This window comes from Myxine glutinosa, chromosome 3 (genome assembly GCF_964187855.1).
Source record: "Myxine glutinosa chromosome 3, kmMyxGlut1.1, whole genome shotgun sequence".
Classification (NCBI taxonomy): Eukaryota; Metazoa; Chordata; class Myxini; order Myxiniformes; family Myxinidae; genus Myxine; species Myxine glutinosa.
Genome location: NC_136263.1, coordinates 124,171,647 through 124,191,461, shown reverse-complemented (window position 1 = coordinate 124,191,461; position 19,815 = coordinate 124,171,647). Strand labels below are relative to the sequence as shown.

At 42.3% G+C, this 19,815-nt stretch overlaps 1 protein-coding gene across 1 annotated transcript in view; it reads right to left on the bottom strand.

The window, feature by feature from the left end:
* The window catches only part of LOC137423229 (sodium/potassium-transporting ATPase subunit beta-1-interacting protein 3), a 763,631-nt gene extending 744,261 nt beyond the window's left edge, over positions 1-19,370 (bottom strand). Inside the window, exon 1 of the mRNA XM_068110147.2 lies at positions 19,020-19,370. Coding sequence (XP_067966248.1) covers positions 19,020-19,136 — 117 coding nt within the window. The 5' untranslated portion in view covers positions 19,137-19,370. The remainder of the gene's footprint in view (positions 1-19,019) is intronic.
* Positions 19,371-19,815: the final 445 nt, after the last annotated feature.

Sequence of the window (19,815 nt, the reverse complement as noted above, 5' to 3'; positions counted from 1 at the left end):
GAAGAGGAAACTGTATCATAAAGCATATACGATGAAGTTCCGAGAGCAGTTGTTGAACTGTTGAAGGCAACTCCTGCCTAAAGAAATGGTAAAAGTAGAGAAGGAAATATACTATATAACAAAAAACATCAATGGTAAAGCCCAACTTTGGATGCATTGAAATGTGTGAAGTCAACGCATCAGGGATATGCTTGAAGTCCTCGACTGTTTGTAATCATGATGGAATAATTGACAAGAAATGAAGGGTTGTGATTCCCATGTGAGTTATTGTATGCTGTTGACTTAGTATTGGATGCTAAAAGTGAAAAAGAAGCAAAAAAGAAGTTTCTAAATATAAAAGTGCAATAGAGAAGTCAACATTAAGAAAACAAAGGTTATGGTGAGTAACAAAGAAGGAGAAAGGAAAAAAAGCAGAGAAAACAGAAAGGAAAGAAAGCTTGTTCCATATGTGGAAAAGGAGTGGGAAGGAATTCAATTGATGCAGTATTGATGTTACACGAGGTGCAGGGGTATCACAGAGAATTTGGTAGCAAAAGCTGGGATTTTCATATATAAAAGATGTAAGGATCAATCACATCACGAAAAAAGAAATCATCCTGAGCTCAAAATTTTATGTAGAAAATATCAAAAATGTATTTAACTTGCTGACACATGGTGCAGAATTAGCAGGTAACCCAAGAATAGAGTCAGCCTGGAGTCAACTTAGTGGTATCAGGAACCACATAAATATTATATTATCTGTAAAATTACGAGTTTATAAAAACCTGTCACACTGATATTGATGGATGGAAGCAAAATGTGGGCAATTCAGATAAGAGATGTAAAAAATAATGCGAAAAATAGAGATGAGAATGATACGATAGATGAATGGATTGCCTCTGAAAAAAAAAATTCAGCCCTCATAATCAGGAATAGATTAAAAATAACTGCAAGTAAAGAAGAACTTAGGGAGAGCAGACTTGACTGATATGGTCATGTGTAAGCTGGTACGGTCATGTCAGAAAATGAAGCTGTAAAGAAAGCAATAAAGCTCATGGTAGAAAAAAGAAAGCCGAGAGGAAGTTCCAAAAAGAGACGGATTGAGACTGTCATGAAAGATGTGGAATGCTTGAGTTTGTAGGAAACAGAAGTAATGAATAAATCCATATGGAGGAATTCCATCATTGGACCAACCCCCTGAAAAAAGGGGGGTAATGTTTCTGATGTGTTTTTGGAAGTAGTCATAATATTTATTATGAAGATAATATTTATTATGTAGTCATAATATAATAATTTTTGCCCAAACTGCTTTGAGACCTCTCCAAGATTATAAATTTGACAATACTGGAATATAATAACAACCAAGCAGATCTGTATGCATTTCCTTTTTGTATCCATAGTCGAGACTTGTGGAAGAGCTCGCACACTGAACAGATCAGGACCTAACATGATTCAAAAGGACAGTAGAGAGAGGGGCGAAATACCAACAGCAGAGTTGAATGCCGACATAGAGAGAGACTTGGACAAACAATGGGTGTGGGGAGGAATGGGGACGAGGGGGCAGGAGAGGACGCATGGGGTGGACAAGATGGATACAGAAGGAAACTCCAAGAAGGGAAAATTTGTAAATTGGAAGGAGGAGGGATTGGAGTGGGTTAGCGAGAGTATAAAACATCATGGTTTTGGATTGGGGACAATCTGGGAGAGAGGAACGAATGCGTGTAGATGAACAGTGTGAATTGAGTCTGAATGGCAAAATAAATTCCATACAAATGACAGTGGGTGTGATGAAGTCACCAAGGCAAGGTGTTGGGCACATGTCGTAGAGTCAGCATCACTAGTTCACGGAGGGGTAAAAGTTATTGGTGATTTTGTCACAACATTGACTATTTCATTGTTAATAAAAAAAATTGGTGCGAATTAGTGCAAAGACCTAGCTGTCTACATTGGTGGCACAAGAGGATACAAAACATGATAATAAAATGGTTAAAGTTATTTGCCATAAAATATTACAAATGTCTGAAGTTTCGGCTTTTTCCTTTTGTCAAACCCAAATAAGTATTATTTATATTTCATTGCTAGCTTGGCCCTGCATTTCCTGCTTTTCCAGGAGCCTCAACGTTGATAAAAGGAAAGGATTGAAGTGAAGTGATGCTTGTGAAACATCTTTAGTGTAAGTTTGTTCAAAAATCTGAGTGAAACAGCAAATCTACACTAAATCTATAAACCTTTCCTCAACTTCAAATGACCATGTAAACTAACTCTACACCTGGTAAGTTGAAGTATGCCATAATCTCTTTACTAGATTGAGGCTCAAGGAAGAGCAAGGTGACAAAGGGTATGAACTGACAGTGGTAGACCAGTTGGATACAACAAGCAAGGGAATGAACGTGCAGGAAAAGATGATCAAGGGAGAAGAGCGAAAGAAACAAAGCCACAAGAAAGAGGTTTGCGTTTGGCAGGTTCAATGGAGGTAAAAAGGATTGAGGGTACGGATGGGGCTGACACCTGCTTGAAGCCCTGGAGGAAAGAGTGTAATGAAAAAAAAATCTCAGGAACGCAGTTTCACAGAAGGGAGAAGTGAGGAGCAAAAGAGATGAGGTGGGTGGTAAGCCTGGATTTTGGAGGATTAACAAGGATGGGATTTGTGGAAAAATGCATGGAAAAGAGATTCCTAAAATAATCTTACTATTTTTCTCCACTTTTTTTATTATTGATCCATGCTGTATCTTAAACCTCTGTTATTTCATCAAAATTCTCCCTCTCCATGGATACGATACTTTAGCTGCTCTCCCTCCCTCTGATTTGCAATGCCCCATATTTTAATAACATGAAATGATCTTAAATAAACCACAAGATTTATGCAGATCATATATCATAACAACACATCCCTTATCATGGCTAGGATTAAAAAACACTGAGATTTGAGCTTCGATATAAAATAATAAAAATACAAGATAAAGCCTTACTTTGAAGTAAAATAAAATGAACCACAGCAGACCAATTGGTCTTTCTGATAGACAGTTATAGGACCGTAAGCATCTTTTACATTAATGTGCAGGGATTCAAAAATAAAATAAGGACATTGTAACGAAATGTACCAAAGGGAACGAATTCTCATCGAATAACCACCGAGGGTTGTGCCACTGACCTAAATTGATTGGCCCTGCTAGTTGATGCTAAATTTAATCACTAAACTAGAACAGCTCTCGGAAGAGCACATACCTCCGCCAGGCTGAATAGCTTAGGTTTTGTATCCCACAAATAGGTCAGATCTGGATTCGGACCTGAACCCAAATCTAACCAACTTGTTCTTGTTACCTACCGAACTCATTTTCTCATAAACTATCCATAACCCTTTGAAATATCATGATTATATACCGTTTTTGGCCATACCTCTCAATGGTGAAGAATCACTTAAAAATAATCTTAGTATCCGGATCTGGATCCAGATCTTCACCAATATCTAATTAATTCGTCCTTGTCGCACACCCAACCTGTCCACCAGGTTTTGTCCTGATTCGCCCACAACCTTTCGATATACCGTGCTCATAGACAAACAAACATCGGTGAATACATAACCTCCATCCACTTCGGTGGCGGAGGGAATTATTGCAGCGGAGACACCTGCGCTCTGGTGTTGATCGATGATTTATTTTTTTCCCATCATGTCTGCAACTTAATGCTTCAAGTTGAGTTGACAACAAAGTTTCACTGCTGTAGTTTCATTTTTCTCCCTCTTTCTTGTTTATTCTCCTCTCTTCTTCTGGTTGCTGTTTATAAACCGATTATTTATTTGCCTGTAAGCTCTATTTTGTGTTGCTTTGATCCCGCCTATTGTTGTGACAGCTGCGGTATTTTCTGCAAACCTTATTTTGCATGACTATTTAGCTGTTTTGCATGATATTTTAATTTGATAAATTATTCTTTTACAAAAAATAAAAATTGCGTGTTTAGTTCAGACACTGTAAAAGCTAAATACATACATACATACATACATAAATACATACATACAAGACAGAATTTTAACAACAAGGATCCTTGCCAAGGAGAACCGGTGCGGACCGATGCAATGACTTTTAACTGCTGTGTTGCCAGGGCATATTGATTATGTTAGATCTGAGAGAGAAGCGATCTATAGTCAAATATATCTACATGTGGACTCACGCACTCACTGACACGCAGACCGATGACAATAGCCTCTCCTGTCTCTTCGGGAATGGGTGAGGATATTGATGAATAACATAACACATCAATACCTTGCCAACATCACTAATAATCAACATAAAAACCATACATCATGACAGTCATCGTGAACCCTAACTTTTACATCATATATAAATGGCCATGCCAGAATTTCCTCCCACGTGGCATTGTGGAAGCGATTCATATCATTTTACTCTGGAGACCAAGGAGGATAACTTTGCCTGGGGTAGACAACATTTTGGTCTACTGTGCCCGGATTTCCACCCAAGTGCCATGTGGAAGCATGGGGAGAGATATAACATTTTATTTGGGAGACTACGGTGGTTATAATGAGCATAATATTGCCTGAGGAAGCCGACATTTTTAGTCAACCATGCCCGAACTGTGCTAGATTGTAATCATGAGTGGGATGTTAAGGGCTGTTTTCTCCAGCATATGAGCAATGTTTCCACGAACGAATCATTGTGGCTTATCATCGCAATCATAACCATCATCAGTTTGTTTTCAATCCATTGCAGGATGAAGGCCTCCATCAACCCAAATTGGGGGTAGCCTACTGGCACACTGACCAAACATGGGTGAATATTGGGAGTCACAACACTTGCCAAGTGCGGGTTAGTGAGAAAGACTGCGAAGGAATTTGTAATTTGTTCATTGTCCTGGTGATCTCGCCGACTCTTCACAAAAGACAAGTGGGATCTTTAACAATAGATGCCGACAGACATGACACAGTTTTAACCTGGGCCGAGATTCAAACACAGGCTAGACAGTTCGAAGGTAAGTACGGCTAACACATGGAAGAGTGTAATTGTTAAGGTTATCATTGTCGAGCAAAAGTCACCCCAAAATACCCAAATAGACAACCCATAATTGAGTGCAAAAGGCAGTTGTGTGGTGTTTCAATGGATTTCTGTAAGACTAATTCCTCAAATTAGCATGGTCTGTGGCTCATTATGTCAGATGACTGACAATCACCTGCGTGTTTGTCAGTGAAACGATAAACACCAGGTCGCAAAACAACACACAATAAACTCGGAATAGAAGAAGGTCGTTTCGTCCATTGCGTTTATGATTGGAAGAAAGAATTAAAAATTATATACAACTCCCGCAGAACTAATGTGGGCAATCCTGCATTTTTATAGTTTTATGAAATAAGGATTCAAATTTTATGATCCTGCATCTCTTCCGTGATGAATTTCCAATTGTGTGTTTAATTGACCAGAGAGTTGGAAATATCATTGATGATGATTAGGAAGGGGACTGGGCTCAGGAAACTGCCTATAAATGTTAAACTGGGTCTCCTGTCTGCTGAGATCACAAGATCCCACAGACTTTCGCAAAGAGTACGCAATCTATTATTGTTTTCACAAAGAGTATGCGAGCTAGTATTGCTTTCACAAAGAGTACACGAGCTATTATCGCTTCCGTAAAGAGTACGCGAGCTATTATTGCTTTCGTAAAGAGTACGTGAGCTATTATTGCTTTGACAAAGAATACGCGAGCTATTGTTGCTTTCACAACAAAGAGTACGTGAGCTATTATTGCTTTCACAAAGAATACGCGAGCTATTGTCGCTTTCACAAAGAGTACGTGAGTTATTATTGCTTTCACAAAGAGTACGCAAGCTATTATTGCTTTCACAAAGAGTACGCAAGCTATTATTGTTTCAAAAATAGTACGCGGGATATTATTGCTTTCACAAAGAGTATGTGAGCTATTATTGCTTTCGTAAAGAGTACACAAGCTATTATTGTTTTTGTAAAGAGTACACGAGATATTATTTCTTTCACAAGATATTATTGCACAAAGAGTACCCGAGCTATTATTGCTTTCACAAAGAGTACGCGAGATATTATTGCTTTCATAAAGGGTACGCAAGCTGTTATTGCTTTCACAAAGAGTGCGCGAGCTATTATTACTTTCACAAAGAGTACGCGAGCTATTATAGCTTTCACAAAGAGTATGCGAGCTATTATTGCTTTCCCAAAGGGTCCGCGAGGTATAATTGCTTTTGTAAAGAGTACTCAAGCTGTTATTGCTTTCTTAAAGAGTATGCGAGCTATTATTGCTTTCACCAAGAGTACGCAAGCTATTATTGCTTTCACAATGAGTGCGTGAGCTATTATTGCTTTTGTAAAGAGTACACGAGCTATTATTGCTTTCACAAAGAGTACCCGGGCTATTTTTTTTTCTTTTTTTTTTGTATACAGGATCGAGGCTCGTGTAAGAGCTAGCATGTATCACACAAAAAATCAGAAACACAAAACATATAATAAGGGTAGCGGTAGACAAGATGGGGAGAGAAGGGGAAGCACACAAACACAACATTTGAGAGCAGGGACATCGGGAGATCTATGGGAGGGCTTGGGGGGAGGAGGCGTGGGAAGGGGGGGAAGGGGTGGGAGAAGTATAAAACACAAGGACACTGCAAGGACCTCCAGGAAGAAATTGGTATTTAAAAAAAAGTGAATCTGGGGTGAAATTAGCAGGGGTAGAAAAGATCATGGTTATGGAAGGGGGAAGATAAGAGATGGTGGTGTACAGCTGTTTTAAAGACCTGGAAGGAGGGGTGGGATTGAAGAGAGTGAGGGAGTTTGTTCCAGAGGCGGGAAAAAAGAGGAATAAAAGAGTGAAGGTGACCAGAGAGTCTTCATTTCAGCAGTTTCACAAGAAGAGGGTTGCTGGCAATTCTTGTGCATCCTGCAGGAATATTTGGGGGACACAACACAGACCTAACTGGGGGAGCTAGGCCAGAGAGGAGTCGGTAGAAGACAGAAACACCACCAACATGCCTGTGGTGAAAGAGTGAAAGGCCCTCGGAGTTAGCTTCATCGCGGGAGATTACAATGATTCTGAAAGCTTTGGTTTAAACAGCGTGAAGCCAAGCTCGGTGTGAGGCAGGAGCACCGGCCCAGAGGGGAGAACAGTATTCCATTGAGCTGCAGATGAAAGCCTTGTTTGTGGTGAAGAGCTCAGGTGTGCCAAGGAAGGACGTCGCACTATGGAGGATGTCCAGTCCGCGACTGGCTTTGGAGGCCAGATTTGAAATGTAGTTTTCCCAGGAAAGATCATGGCAGATAGTGAGACCCAAAAGCTTGAGTGACAGAACTTCTTGGAGAGGATTATTCAGAAAGTGGATGGGAGGGTTGTCCAGTCGATCTTTTCGGAGAGACCTAGTAAGAGTGTGAGATTTGTCAGGATTGAAAGACATGTTCCACTTGTTTGACCAGTCTGTGATTTTGTCCAGGTCTGCAGAGAGTGAGGGGCTGCAGATTACCGATCTGAGGGATGAAGAATGGAGTGACAGAGAGTGGAGTCATCAGCATAGAGATAGAGAAGATTTTCAAGAGAGTCAGAGAGATCATTGACATGAAGACCAGAAAAAGCACAGGGCCCAGAACACTGCCCTGGGGAACTCCAACCTGAACAAGAAGGGGAGATGAGAGAAACCCATTCAGGGCCACACGTTGACGATGACTAGAGAGGAAGTCCGCAAGCCAAGCGTGGAGATTTCCATGGATACCATAGCAGGAGAGTTTGGTGAGCAGAGCGGGGTGCCAGACCGTATCGAAGGCACATGATATGTCAAGGGAGACAGCTCTAATTTCCTGTTTGGCATTGAGGACCTCCATCCATTGTTGAGACAGCAGAAGCAGCATGTCCAGAGTAGAGTGACCTGGTCTGAAACCAAATTGATGATCAGAGATCAAGCCATTTGAGAAGAGGAAAGATTTGATACCCAAAGCAATGATGAAGATATATCCAAAGAAGATATATGCTTTCACAAAGAGTATGTGAGCTATAATTGCTTTCAAAAAGAGTACATGAGCTATTATTGCTTTCACAAGGAGTACGCAAGCTATTATTGCTTTCATAAAGAGTACACGAGCTAATATTGATTTTGTAAAGAGTACGCAAGCTTTTTTTTTTTTTGAAGATTACGCGAGCTAATATTGCTTTCATAAAGAGTGCGCGAGATATTACTGCTTTCACAAAGAGTATGCAAGCTATGGTTGCTTTATCAAAGAGTACACAAGCTATTATAGCTTTCACAAAGAGTATGTGAGCTATTATTGCTTTCATAAAGAGTACGTGAGCTATTACTGCTTTCACAAAGAGTATGCAAGCTATTGTTGCTTTATCAAAGAGTACACAAGCTATTATAGCTTTCACAAAGAGTATGTGAGCTTTAATTGCTTTCCCAAATGGACGTGAGCTGTTATTGCTTTCCAAAGAGTACACGAGCTATTATTGCTTTCACAAAGAGTATGTGAGCTATTATGCTTCTGTAAAGAGTATGCGAGCTATTATTGCTTTCATAAAGAGTATGCGAGCTATTATTGCTTTCACAAAGAGTATGTGAGCTATTATTGCTTTCGTAAAGAGTACGCGAGCTATGATTGTTTTCACAAAGAATATGCGAGCTATCATTGCTTTCATAAAGAGTGCGCAAGCTAATATTGCTTGTGCAAAGAGTACGCGAGCTTTTATTGCTTTCACAAAGAGTACGCGAGCTATTATTGCATTTGCAAAGAGTACGTGAGCTCTTATTGTTTTCACAAAGAGTACCTTGAACAGATTACAAATTCTGCCCCAATGTGCAGTGGGACTGCATCAGCAACACAACCCTGCCTCGGTAATGATGGATTCAATGGATGGGCCACCAGGTTGAATTTGGAATTGAATCCCAGTACAATATACATGCGCTAACAAGTTGACAGGTTTAGAAATATCCACAGTTAAATGTAGAGCTATTTTATTATCTTTCCACTAATTGTGGTAATGAGTTCAGAAAAAAGAACATATGGTTGAAAATAGGTATTATCTTGTTAATCATTATTATTTTTACAAAATTTATTATTTGTTACACATGATTGATACAAAATGAAAATCTTTTAATGAAAATCTTTTTTTTTTTTGCTCTTTGGTATGAATATCACCAACTGCAAAATTGGCATCTATACAGATATGGTGTGTCTTTTGATGTTTTTACCTTTCCACATAGAAATCACCATCAGTAACTAGAAAAAAATTATAGTCAGAAGAGCAGTCAAAATAATAATAGTAAAAACAACAATGCATGTCCTCATCGTGGATAAAGCCTTGATGGTGATTTGCATTCTTTTTTGGACTTGATGAGGACTTGAGCTTCGAAATGGGACTTATACATTTTACATTTAAGTGCATCAATAAATAAATAAATAAATAAACAAATAAATAAATTTATCTATCCCCGGTTTTGAACCCATGTAATTATGTTGCTAAGAAATGAAACCAAACAAAATGTTACAGGATATATGTACATATTTCAAGTTTTTGTCATAAAATTTTTACTGAATTCAGATGTGTACACAATTAGTTATGAGCAAGCAGTGTGCATCCTTTCACGATACGCCAAGACCATTTTATGTTGCATACTGACATTGATTTCTCCAAAGGATGCTTGCGTCTGCTCTTTTTCAGGTCTTGAAAGTTTGTTGGTTGAGTTGCATAAACCTTGCCCTTAAAAAGCTAAACAAGAAGAAATTGCCTGGGGTGAGGTCTAGCGAACGACGGAGCCAAGGCATATTGGTGTTTTTTATTGTTGTTTATATTGCATATACAGTCACGTGAAAAAGTAAGTACACCCCATGTAAAGTTTTGACTTTTTCAACATATTTCAACATACAGCTATTTGATCTTCATTTCAACAATATTGATAGATATAGGTGTTATAATATAACAAATATCATGAAACACTTACATTTTGTCGTCCATTGTATAATTTAAATAAACATAAATGCAAATTTCGCATGTGGAAAAAGTAAGTACACCCTTGGCTCTACTAGGTGGCATTGCCCCCTTTGGCAGAAACAACCTCAAGTAGGCGTTTCTTATAACTGTCTACCAGTCTCTGACATCGACTGGGAGAAATTTTTGCCCACTCGTCCATGCAGAATTCTTTCAGCTGTGCGATGTTTGAGGGGTTTCTTGCATGCACAGCTCGTTTCAAATCCCCCCACAACATATTGATGGGATTTAGATCCGGGCTTTGACTTGGCCATTCCAGAACCCTCCATTTCTTTCTTTTCAGCCATTCCTTGGTGGATTTACTGGTATGTTTAGGGTCATTGTCATGTTGCAAGGTCCACATTCGGTTGAGCTTCAACTTTCCGACAGATGGCCTCACATTCTCCTCAAGCACCCTCTGGTACAATGAAGAATTCATAGTGGATTCTATGATGGTGAGCTGCCCAGGCCCTGATGCAGCAAAGCTGCCCCAAACCATAATATTTCCACCATCATGCTTTACAGTTGGTATCAGGTTCTTGTGGTCAAATGTTGTCTTTGGTTTTCACCAAACATGTCTTCTGGTACTGTGGCCAAATAGCTCTACCTTTGACTCATCTGTCCAGAGCACATTGTTCCAGAAGTGCTGGTCTTTGCCTTGGTGTTCATTGGCCAACTTTAGTCTTGCCCTGATGTTCTTTCAGGACAGCAAATGTTTCCTCCTGGAAAATGATGGGGTGTATAAATGGGGGTAGAAAAGATCAAGGTTATGGAAGGGGGAAGATAAAAGATGGTGGTGAACAGCTGTTTTAAATACCTGGAGGGATGAGTGGAATTGGAGAGAGTTTGGGAGTTTGTTTCAGAGGCGGGGAAAAAGAGGAATAAAAGAGTGAAGGTGACCAGAGAGTCTTGATTTCAGCATTTTCACAAGAAGAGGGTTGCTGGCAATTCTTGTGCATCCTGCAGGAATATTTGGGGGACACAGCACAGACAGAACTGGGGAAGCTAGGCCAGAGAGGAGTCGGTAGAAGACAGAAACACCACCAACCTGCCTGCGGTGAAAGAGTGATAGGCCCTCAGAATCAGCTTCATCGCGGAAGATACCAATGATCCTAAAAGCTTTGGTTTTTACAGCGTGAAGCACCAGCCCAAAGGGGAGAGCAGTATTCCATCAAGCTGCGGATGAAAGCTTTGTATGTGGTGAGGAGCTCAGAGGTGCCAAGGAAGGATTTCTCATGACAGACAATGCCCAGTCGAGACGATGACTGGCTTTTGGAGGCCAGCTTGGAAATGTGGTTTTCCCAGGAAAGATAATGGCTGATAGTGAGGCCCAAATGCTTGTGTGACAGAACTTCTTTAAGAGGATTGTTGAGAAAGTAGATGGAAGGGTTTTCCAGATGGTCTTTTCGGAGAGACATAATGAGAGTGTGAGATTTGTCAGGATTGAAACACATGTTCCACTTGTTTGACCAGTTTGTGATTTTGTCTATGTCTGCAGAGAGTGAAGAGGCTGCTGCCTGCCTATCTGAGGGTTGAGATATGGATTGGCAGAGAGTGGAGTAATCAGCAAAGTGATTTAGAGGATTTTCCAGAGAGTCGGTAAGATCATTGATGAATACCAAAATAGAACAATGTGACTGTGTCGTCAATATGCCTCCACATAGTCCCACAATGGATAGATGCCCTCGTTCACTGTTCTATAAATCAACAAGTTTGATTTAAATCCCTTCAGCTGTTTTCATGTATCACATTTTCACCAGCCATGACAGGTTTCACATTGATCGGTGAAGCAGTTTCAGAAAAGAGATTTTAAAAATAAACATTTTGGCTGGTATAGCACTTCACCTATGATGTCATCATTATCATGCTTTTGTTCCCCATTTGAAGTACTTGACAATGTGCCAAGTTTCAAAATTTTCCATTCAGCGGTTTCCGAGAAATAATTATTTGCTTTTGATCCAAGATGGGTGCCATACTACGTGACCTATGACGTCACAATTATCATAGAACATTATGCATGGGTGTCACTCCTACCCTGAAAGTTTTGTCGCAATCGGATATATGGTTGCTGATAAAAACGAGGTTTAGCCCGTACGGACGGGCGGACAGATGGACAAACCAAAAACATAATGCCTCCGGCGACTTTCTCGGCGGAGGCATAAAAATGCACAGGGCCCAGAACACTGCCTTGAGGAACTCCAGCCTGAACAGGAGGGGAGATGAGAGAATTCCATTGAGGGCCACACGTTGTCTGTGACCGGAGAGGAAGTCCGCAAGCCATGCGTGGAGATTTCCATGGATACATAGGAGGAGTGTATGTTGAGCAGAGTGGGGTGCCAGACCGTATCGAAGGCACGAGACATGTCAAGGGAGACATAGATAACTAACTCATTACAAGCTCTTGCCATCATGTCCTGAATCAAATGATTTAGGAAAATGCACAAAATTATACAAAGTGAACGAGAAAATCTAAAGACAAAAAACAACGCAGGAGACCTTGCAAAAGCAGACCTCTTCACAAGTTTCTTACAATTACTTGGTAATATAGCTCTTCCACAAGCTCTGTATACAAGACAAACCAAGAAAGTCTGCATCATGTACGTTACGACATATACACATGCTCCAGAACCGACTTTAATAAAAAAGAATACCTAGTCCTTTAAAATCACCATCCCTCCCCAATTGAGCACACATAAATTGGTAACGAGCCCTTTATGAATAGTGTATGACATTACCATGAAAAGCGTTTGCACAATGTGAAATTCAGTGCAACAGATTGGGGGAGTAGGTCTGGTCTAAATGTGAGGTCTGGATTACAATCAGTGAGGGAAAGTGCTAAAAATCAGGGTCAGGGAAGGAAAGATGGTGGGAGATAATGTAAGAGCAGAGGGAGTAGGCGGAAGGGGAAAAACTTGAAAGAGGTAAGTCTGGAAGAATGAGAGTACAAGGAACATGGAGTGGGGGGGGGGGGGGGGGGGGGGGGAGGGGGATGGAGTGGAAATTCAAAGGAAGAGGTAGGGAAGAGGCAAATATTCACGAGGAGAAAGGGGAGAAGGAGGAAGATGAATTGAAAGGAGGAGATAGGAAAGTGAGGACAAGTGAGGCAAAGTGGAGAAGAAGGTAGCAGAAGAGGTAGAAAGGAGAAGACAAAGGATGGGAGATGGTGGAAGGAATAAGAGGAGGAGGAAGAGATGAGATGGGGTGACAGTGTCCAAACAGATATTTAAAACCCAAGAGTTTCTCTGTGACGCTGAAAATGCCATCAATGCAAACTTGTCAGAAAAATTCACTTTTCAGCCAAAAAAATTCCAACATAGAGGTTCGGTCAATGATGTCCACAAACTGTGCCTGAAAGTGTGACTGTGACGATCCAGCAGCTGATCTCAATTTCCCATGCACTCATTGACATGTTATACAAACTAGCAACGGCACCGGCCCTGTGGGCGGGGCTTCAATTGGGAAGCCCAAATGAAGAGGCAAAATATCAGAAATTGAAGGCTTTTTTTTCATTTTAAACGATTCATATAAACATCTGTTGAATCATATCACACGCAAATCATCAAAATCTAAACAGTACATGGCGTCCATTTTGAAAAATGATTGAATTGGGCAAAACGGAAGCGGCCGCTGCACGTCTTTCTCAGTCTCACGTTTATGTGTGAAGAGTGCGCGCCGAATCTGTAACACGGAAGCGGCCGCTACACCTGTTTCTCAGTCGCTTTGCACACGCTGCATGTTACTTTGGAGCCGCACATTTATATAGGAAGAGTTTGTCAGGAGTCGATCTACTCTCTCCTGGTACGTAGAATAAACAGTATTTGTAGAATTTCAACAAAAGCCACATCACTGTTCATATCGGTAAATATTATTCCATCGTGTTCGGAAAAACTGGAAAATTGGAAAACTTGGAAAAATTGGAAAAACAATATTGCCTATTTTACCCCAGGGTATCCTAGGATTACCCACCCAAAATATCGTTGTGATCGGTTCAGTCATTTTTGCGGTACCTTCGAATGGACAGACGGACGGACGGACATTTGGTGAATTATAGTAAGATATACCCTTGCACTTTTTTCAAATAACTCACAATTTTCTCTAAAAATAAGTTGAAATTGACAAAAGCATTTGGTCTCCACAATTCTTTATTTTACTGTTAATATTACATAACATTTGTTATTGATTCAGAACTTAATATATCCTTTGAAATCAGAAATTAAAAAGAAATGGAATTGCCAGAATTATTGACACCCTAGACTTAATATTTGGTAGCACAGCTTTTGGACAAAATAACTGCAGTCAAGCGCTTCCTATATCCATGAATGAGCTTCCTACACCTATCTACTGGCAGTTTGGCCCACTATTCTTGTGCAAACTGCTCCAGTTTTCCCAGATGTGAAGGGAGTCTTCTCCCAACTGCTGTTTTCAGATCTCCCCACAGGTGTTCAATGGGATTTAGATCTGGACTCATTGATGGCTACTTCAGAACAGTCCAGAGTTTTGTCTTGAACCATTCCTGGGTGCTTTTTGAAGTGTGTATGGGGTCATTGTCCTGCTGCAAGACCCATCACCTTCGACGGAGACCCAGTTTTCTGACACTGGGTTCAACCGTGCGCTCCAAAATGCCTTGGTAATCTCCTGATTTCATGATGCCATGCATATATTCGAGGCACCCAGTGCCAGAGGCAGCACAGCAACCCCAAAACATCATTGAACCTCCTCCATGTTTGACTGTAGGGAAGGTGTTCTTTTCTTTGAAGTCTTCATTACCTCCACCACCAAAGGTGGATGGAGGTTATGTTTTCACCCCTGTCTGTCTGTCTGTCTGTTTGTTTGTTTGTGAACAAGATATCTCAAAAAGTTGTGGATGGAATCGGACGAAATTTGGCAGAGAGTTAGCGTATGTTAAAAGGACGAAATGAATAGAATTTCGTGGAGATCCGGATTCGGATCCGGCTACTAGAATGTTTTACGTGATTCTTCACCATTGAGAGATGGGGCCAATAACGATACATTGAAGGATATCTCAAAAACTTATGGACGGATTTGCACGAAACTTTGTGGACAGGTTGGGTGTCTGGCAAGGACGATTAAATTCGATTTTGGTGAAGATGTGAAAATGGATTCGGATGTGAGAATTATTTAATTTTTTAAGTGATTCTTCCACAATGAATGATAGGGCTAAAACCAACATATAGCATGATATCTCAAAAAGTTATGGACAGATTGAGTTGAAACCCGGTGGACAGGTTGCGTGTGTGACAAGGAAGAATCGATTCAGGTTTGGTGAAGATCTGGATCCGGATCTGGCTTGTAGAATTTTAAGTGATTCTTCACCATTGGGATATAGGGCCAAAAACGAAATACGGTATAGCAGGATATCTCAAAAAGTTATGGACGGATGATTTTGATTAAATGTGATTCTGTATTGTAATTTTCTGGTCTACCCTGGGATACAAAACGTAAACTGTCCACCTGGGTGAGGTATGCTCTCTACTGAGTGCCGTTCTAGTTTTGATTTCTGTAAACATAGAGATGATGTGCTTTAGAAATAAGCTCTAATTTGGTCTCATCTGTCCACAGGACATTCTCCCAGAAAGATTTTGATTTGTTTGTGTCTTTCAGCAAACTCCAGTCGGGCTTTCTCAGCCTGTGGGGTCCTCCTGGGTCTCCTGCCATAGAACCCCCTTTCATTGAGTTGGCGATGGTGCGAGTTGAAATTGTCATAACTTGTGTCTGAAGGTCAGCTTGAATCTGTTTGGCAGTTGATCGAGGTGCTTTCTCCACCATTCAAACAATCCTTCGCTGCAATCTTCAATCAAGTATTCTCTTGCGGCCACATTCAGCGAGGTTGACTACAGTGCCATGGGCCTTACAATTTCTGATAACATTGCGTACAGTGGACACAGGAACATCAAGCTTTCTGGAGATGGACTTGTAGCCTTGAGATTGTCCATGCTTGGCTACAATCTTGTGTCTGACCTCCTCAGACAATTCTCTGGTTTTCTTTCTTTTCACAATGCTCATTGCGGTACACATTGTGACACAAAACAGCAGAATGACTCCTTTTCCCCATTCAAACTGGTTGAATGAGTGATTTTTATATTGCAGGCACCTGAAACTCACCACAGGTGAGTTCAATTCCAAAGTGAAGGAGAATCACCCGCTTGAAATGTAATTATTTCTGACAACTTCTAAAAGCTGCAAATAATATTGTCCTGGGCATTTTAGAATTTCTGTGGTGAATTTTTTTTTTTTTTTTTTTTTTTTTGTATACTGAATCGAGGCTCGTGAAAGAGCTAACATTTACTTCACAAACAAATCAACCAGACAAACAAAACACACAAAAAGAGGGAGCGGAAAACAAGATGGGGAGAGAAGGGGAAGCACACAAACACAACATTTGAGAGCAGGGAGATGTGTGGAAGGGAGAGGGCTTGGGGGGAGGAGGCGTGGGAAGGGGGGGGGGGGGTGGAGGGAGAAGTATAAAACACAAGGACACCAAGGACTTCCAGGACAGAAGTTGGTAATTTCAAAAAAGTGGAATTGGGGTGAAATTAGCGGGGGTAGAAAAGATCAAGGTTTTGGATGGGGGAAGATAAGAGATGGTGGTGAACAGCAGTTTTAAAGACCTGGAGGGTGGAGTGGGATTGAAGAGAGTGAGGGAGTTTGTTCCAGAGGCGGGAGAAGAGGGGGAATGAAGGAGTGAAGGTGAGCAGAGAGTCTTGATTTTGGCAGTTTGACCATAAGAGGGTTGCAGGCAGATCTTGTGCGACCTGTAGGAATATTTGCGGGACAGAGCCCAGAGAGAGCTGGGGGGGGGGGGGGGGGAAGGCCAGAGAGGAGTCGGTCGAAGATGGAAGGACCACCAACCTGCCTGCGGTGAGTGAGTGAGAGGCCCTTGGAGTTAGCTTCATCGCGGGAGATTCCAATGATTCTGAATGCTTTGGTTTCAACAGCGTGAAGACGAGCTAGGTGTGAGGCAGGAGCACCAGCCCAGAGGGGAGAGCAGTATTCCATTGAGCTGCGGATGAAAGCCTTGTATGTGGTGAGGAGCTCAGGTGTGCCAAGGAAGGACTTTGCACGACGGAGGATTCCCAGTCGGCGACTGGCTTTGGAGGCCAGATTTGAAACGTGGTTTTCCAAGGAAAGATCATGGCAGATAGTGAGACCCAAAAGCTTGAGTGACAGAACTTCTTGGAGAGGATTATTCAGAAAGTGGATGGGAGGGTTGTCCAGTCGGTCTTTTCGGAGAGACATCGTAAGAGTGTGAGATTTGTCAGGATTGAAAGACATGTTCCACTTGTTTGCCCAGTCTGTGATTTTGTCCAGGTCTGCAAAGAGTGAGGAGGCAGCAGACTGCCGATCTGAGGGATGAGGAATGGAGTGACAGAGAGTAGAGTCATCAGCAAAGAGATACAGAGGATTTTCAAGAGAGTCAGAGAGATCATTGATGAAGACCAGAAAAAGCACAGGGCCCAGAACACTGCCTTGTGGAACTCCAGCCTGAACAGGAAGAGGAGATGAGAGAAACCCATTCAGGGCCACACGTTGACTACGACTAGAGAGGAAGTCCACCAGCCATGCGTGGAGATTTCCATTGATACCAAAAGAGGAGAGTTTGGTGAGCAGAGCGGGGTGCCAGACCGTATCGAAGGCACGTGATATGTCAAGGGAGACTGCTCTAATTTCCTGTTTGGCATTGAGGACCTCCATCCATTGTTGAGAAAGCAGAAGCAGCATGTCCAGAGTAGAGTGTCCAGGTCTGAAACCAAATTGATGATCAGAGATCAAGCCATTGGAGAAGAGGAAAGATTTCATATCTGAAGCAATGATGGATTCCATGACTTTGCTGATAATTGGGAGAAGGCTGATTGGTCTCTAGTTGCTGGGATCTGTTTTTGCACCTTTTTTGTGCAAAGCGGTGATGTTGGCAGATTTCCAAGCAGATGGAAGATGACCTTGAGCAAAAGAGAGGGTGAAGAGAACAGAGAGAGGGAGTGAAAGAGCAGAAGAACAGGATTTTAGGACCCGTGGGCTGATGCCGTCAGGTCCAGTTGCAGAATCCGAGTCGAGGGTTGACAGAAACTTTTCCACCTTGTCAGGAGGAAAGGACACAGAGTCCAGGAGCAGCTGGGTACGACTGGGTACGGTGGGTACAGAGAGGGATGGGTTTGGGACAGAATATTTAGAGGCAAACACAGAGTTGAGGCATTCAGCTTTTTCACACGCGGAGTCAGCCGTGTGGCCATTTGAGGTGAGGGAGGGGATGGAGGGGGAACAAACACCAGAAACAGTGCTACTAAATAAGCTAAGATTTAGTCCTTTTTCAGCTTTTTTTGTTTTGTTCCAAAGCAAACCAAAGAAATACAAATGTGGATACCAAAATATTTTTAAATTTAAACAATTTAATGAAAGAAATGGTGCATTATTTGAAAAAAGTGCAAGGGTGCCAATATTTGTGGCCATGACTGTACATATGTATGTATATATATCAAGGTATACGGTATATTTTGGTTTGGCTTGGAGATTACAACCCAAATTGTTTCCTGCTGTGCAACATATTCAATGGCAGACGTTGATGGGTATTAGGACCACGATTGAGAAGAGATTGCTCGAATTTGAACCTGCCCGAGATTGGCCCGACGCGCCCTCCCGTCTTCAGAACAAATGAGAACACGGAGATCGAAGACAGCTCGCTGTCTGCGGCTTCCCAAAAGAACGGTGTTCTCCGTAACAAACGATCGGCGAGTCAAAGGCGACGTGAACAGCAAACGTGGGAGCCAAAACGCTCAGGCAATTAGAGGGTAACATGTTGGCAGTAACAAGCAAACGCATCGATTTTCCGACACAATCGAACTGCGTGTGAAAACTGTTCGCCATGCTATTATAGCTCCTCACTGGACAAAAACAGGGGTGGGGAGTGGGGGACATCGCAATAAAAAGTTAACGACTCGGCTACGGTCCGCCCTCGACGTCCCGCCAACATCTAGCTCCCGCGCACCGACCCGAATGTTGGATCGCCGGTTCCATCCCGGGCGAGAGTGATCGGTGCGCGCATCTCTCACCAGTTGGAGAACGCATAGGCAGGCGAGGCAGCGGCGAGCGTCGCACAGGCGCAGAGCCATCCGTAGCCGCGGCTTATCCCGTCCCTCCAGGTGTTCCACGAAATGGGCCAACGACATCGGGCTCTTTGGGACGCGCCTGATCTCCGCAGGGTGTCAGCCGAACTTGCTCGGCGCGTCACTCCCGAGCGCCCGTCGAACAGCGTTCAAGCGTCTATCGGGCTCCCACGGGGTAGTGAGAACAGGGAGAGCGTATCCGGGGAGATGGTCGGCAGCAGTGAGGGCTCGCTAGACATCATGCGGCCGCAGAGCGCACGTGGAAACGCGAATCGAGGCTCCGCGCTGGGGCTGAGTAGGAGGCGGATGGAGAGGCATTGATAGTGAGGGGGCGTGGCCTCCGTTAAAGAACCCGCCCAGTGAAAACATCCCCTTCTCGGGCGCTCGCGACGGGAGCGCGTGCCTCATGCATATGGATGTGTCACGCGCTCGTGCATTGTTATAAACACCGTGCGCTCGAGAAGCGACCGTTTGGCGACCTGTTCACACCATGTTACCCTCCAACGTATCTATAACCAACGCTGTTCTCTCTCGGGAAATGAGTGCACAGAAGTCTTGTGGTGACTTCAACGTTGTCACAACTGCGGTGAAACTGTCCACCACGTACCATATTGGGATCACGTTTCGAATTTTATTTGGGACTGATAAACATGATAAACTGAATATTCACCCCCAATGCACTTTATTTGTTCGTCGAAAAATATTTTCTGAAGCTTCCTCGATTAAAACCTAGTAATACGTG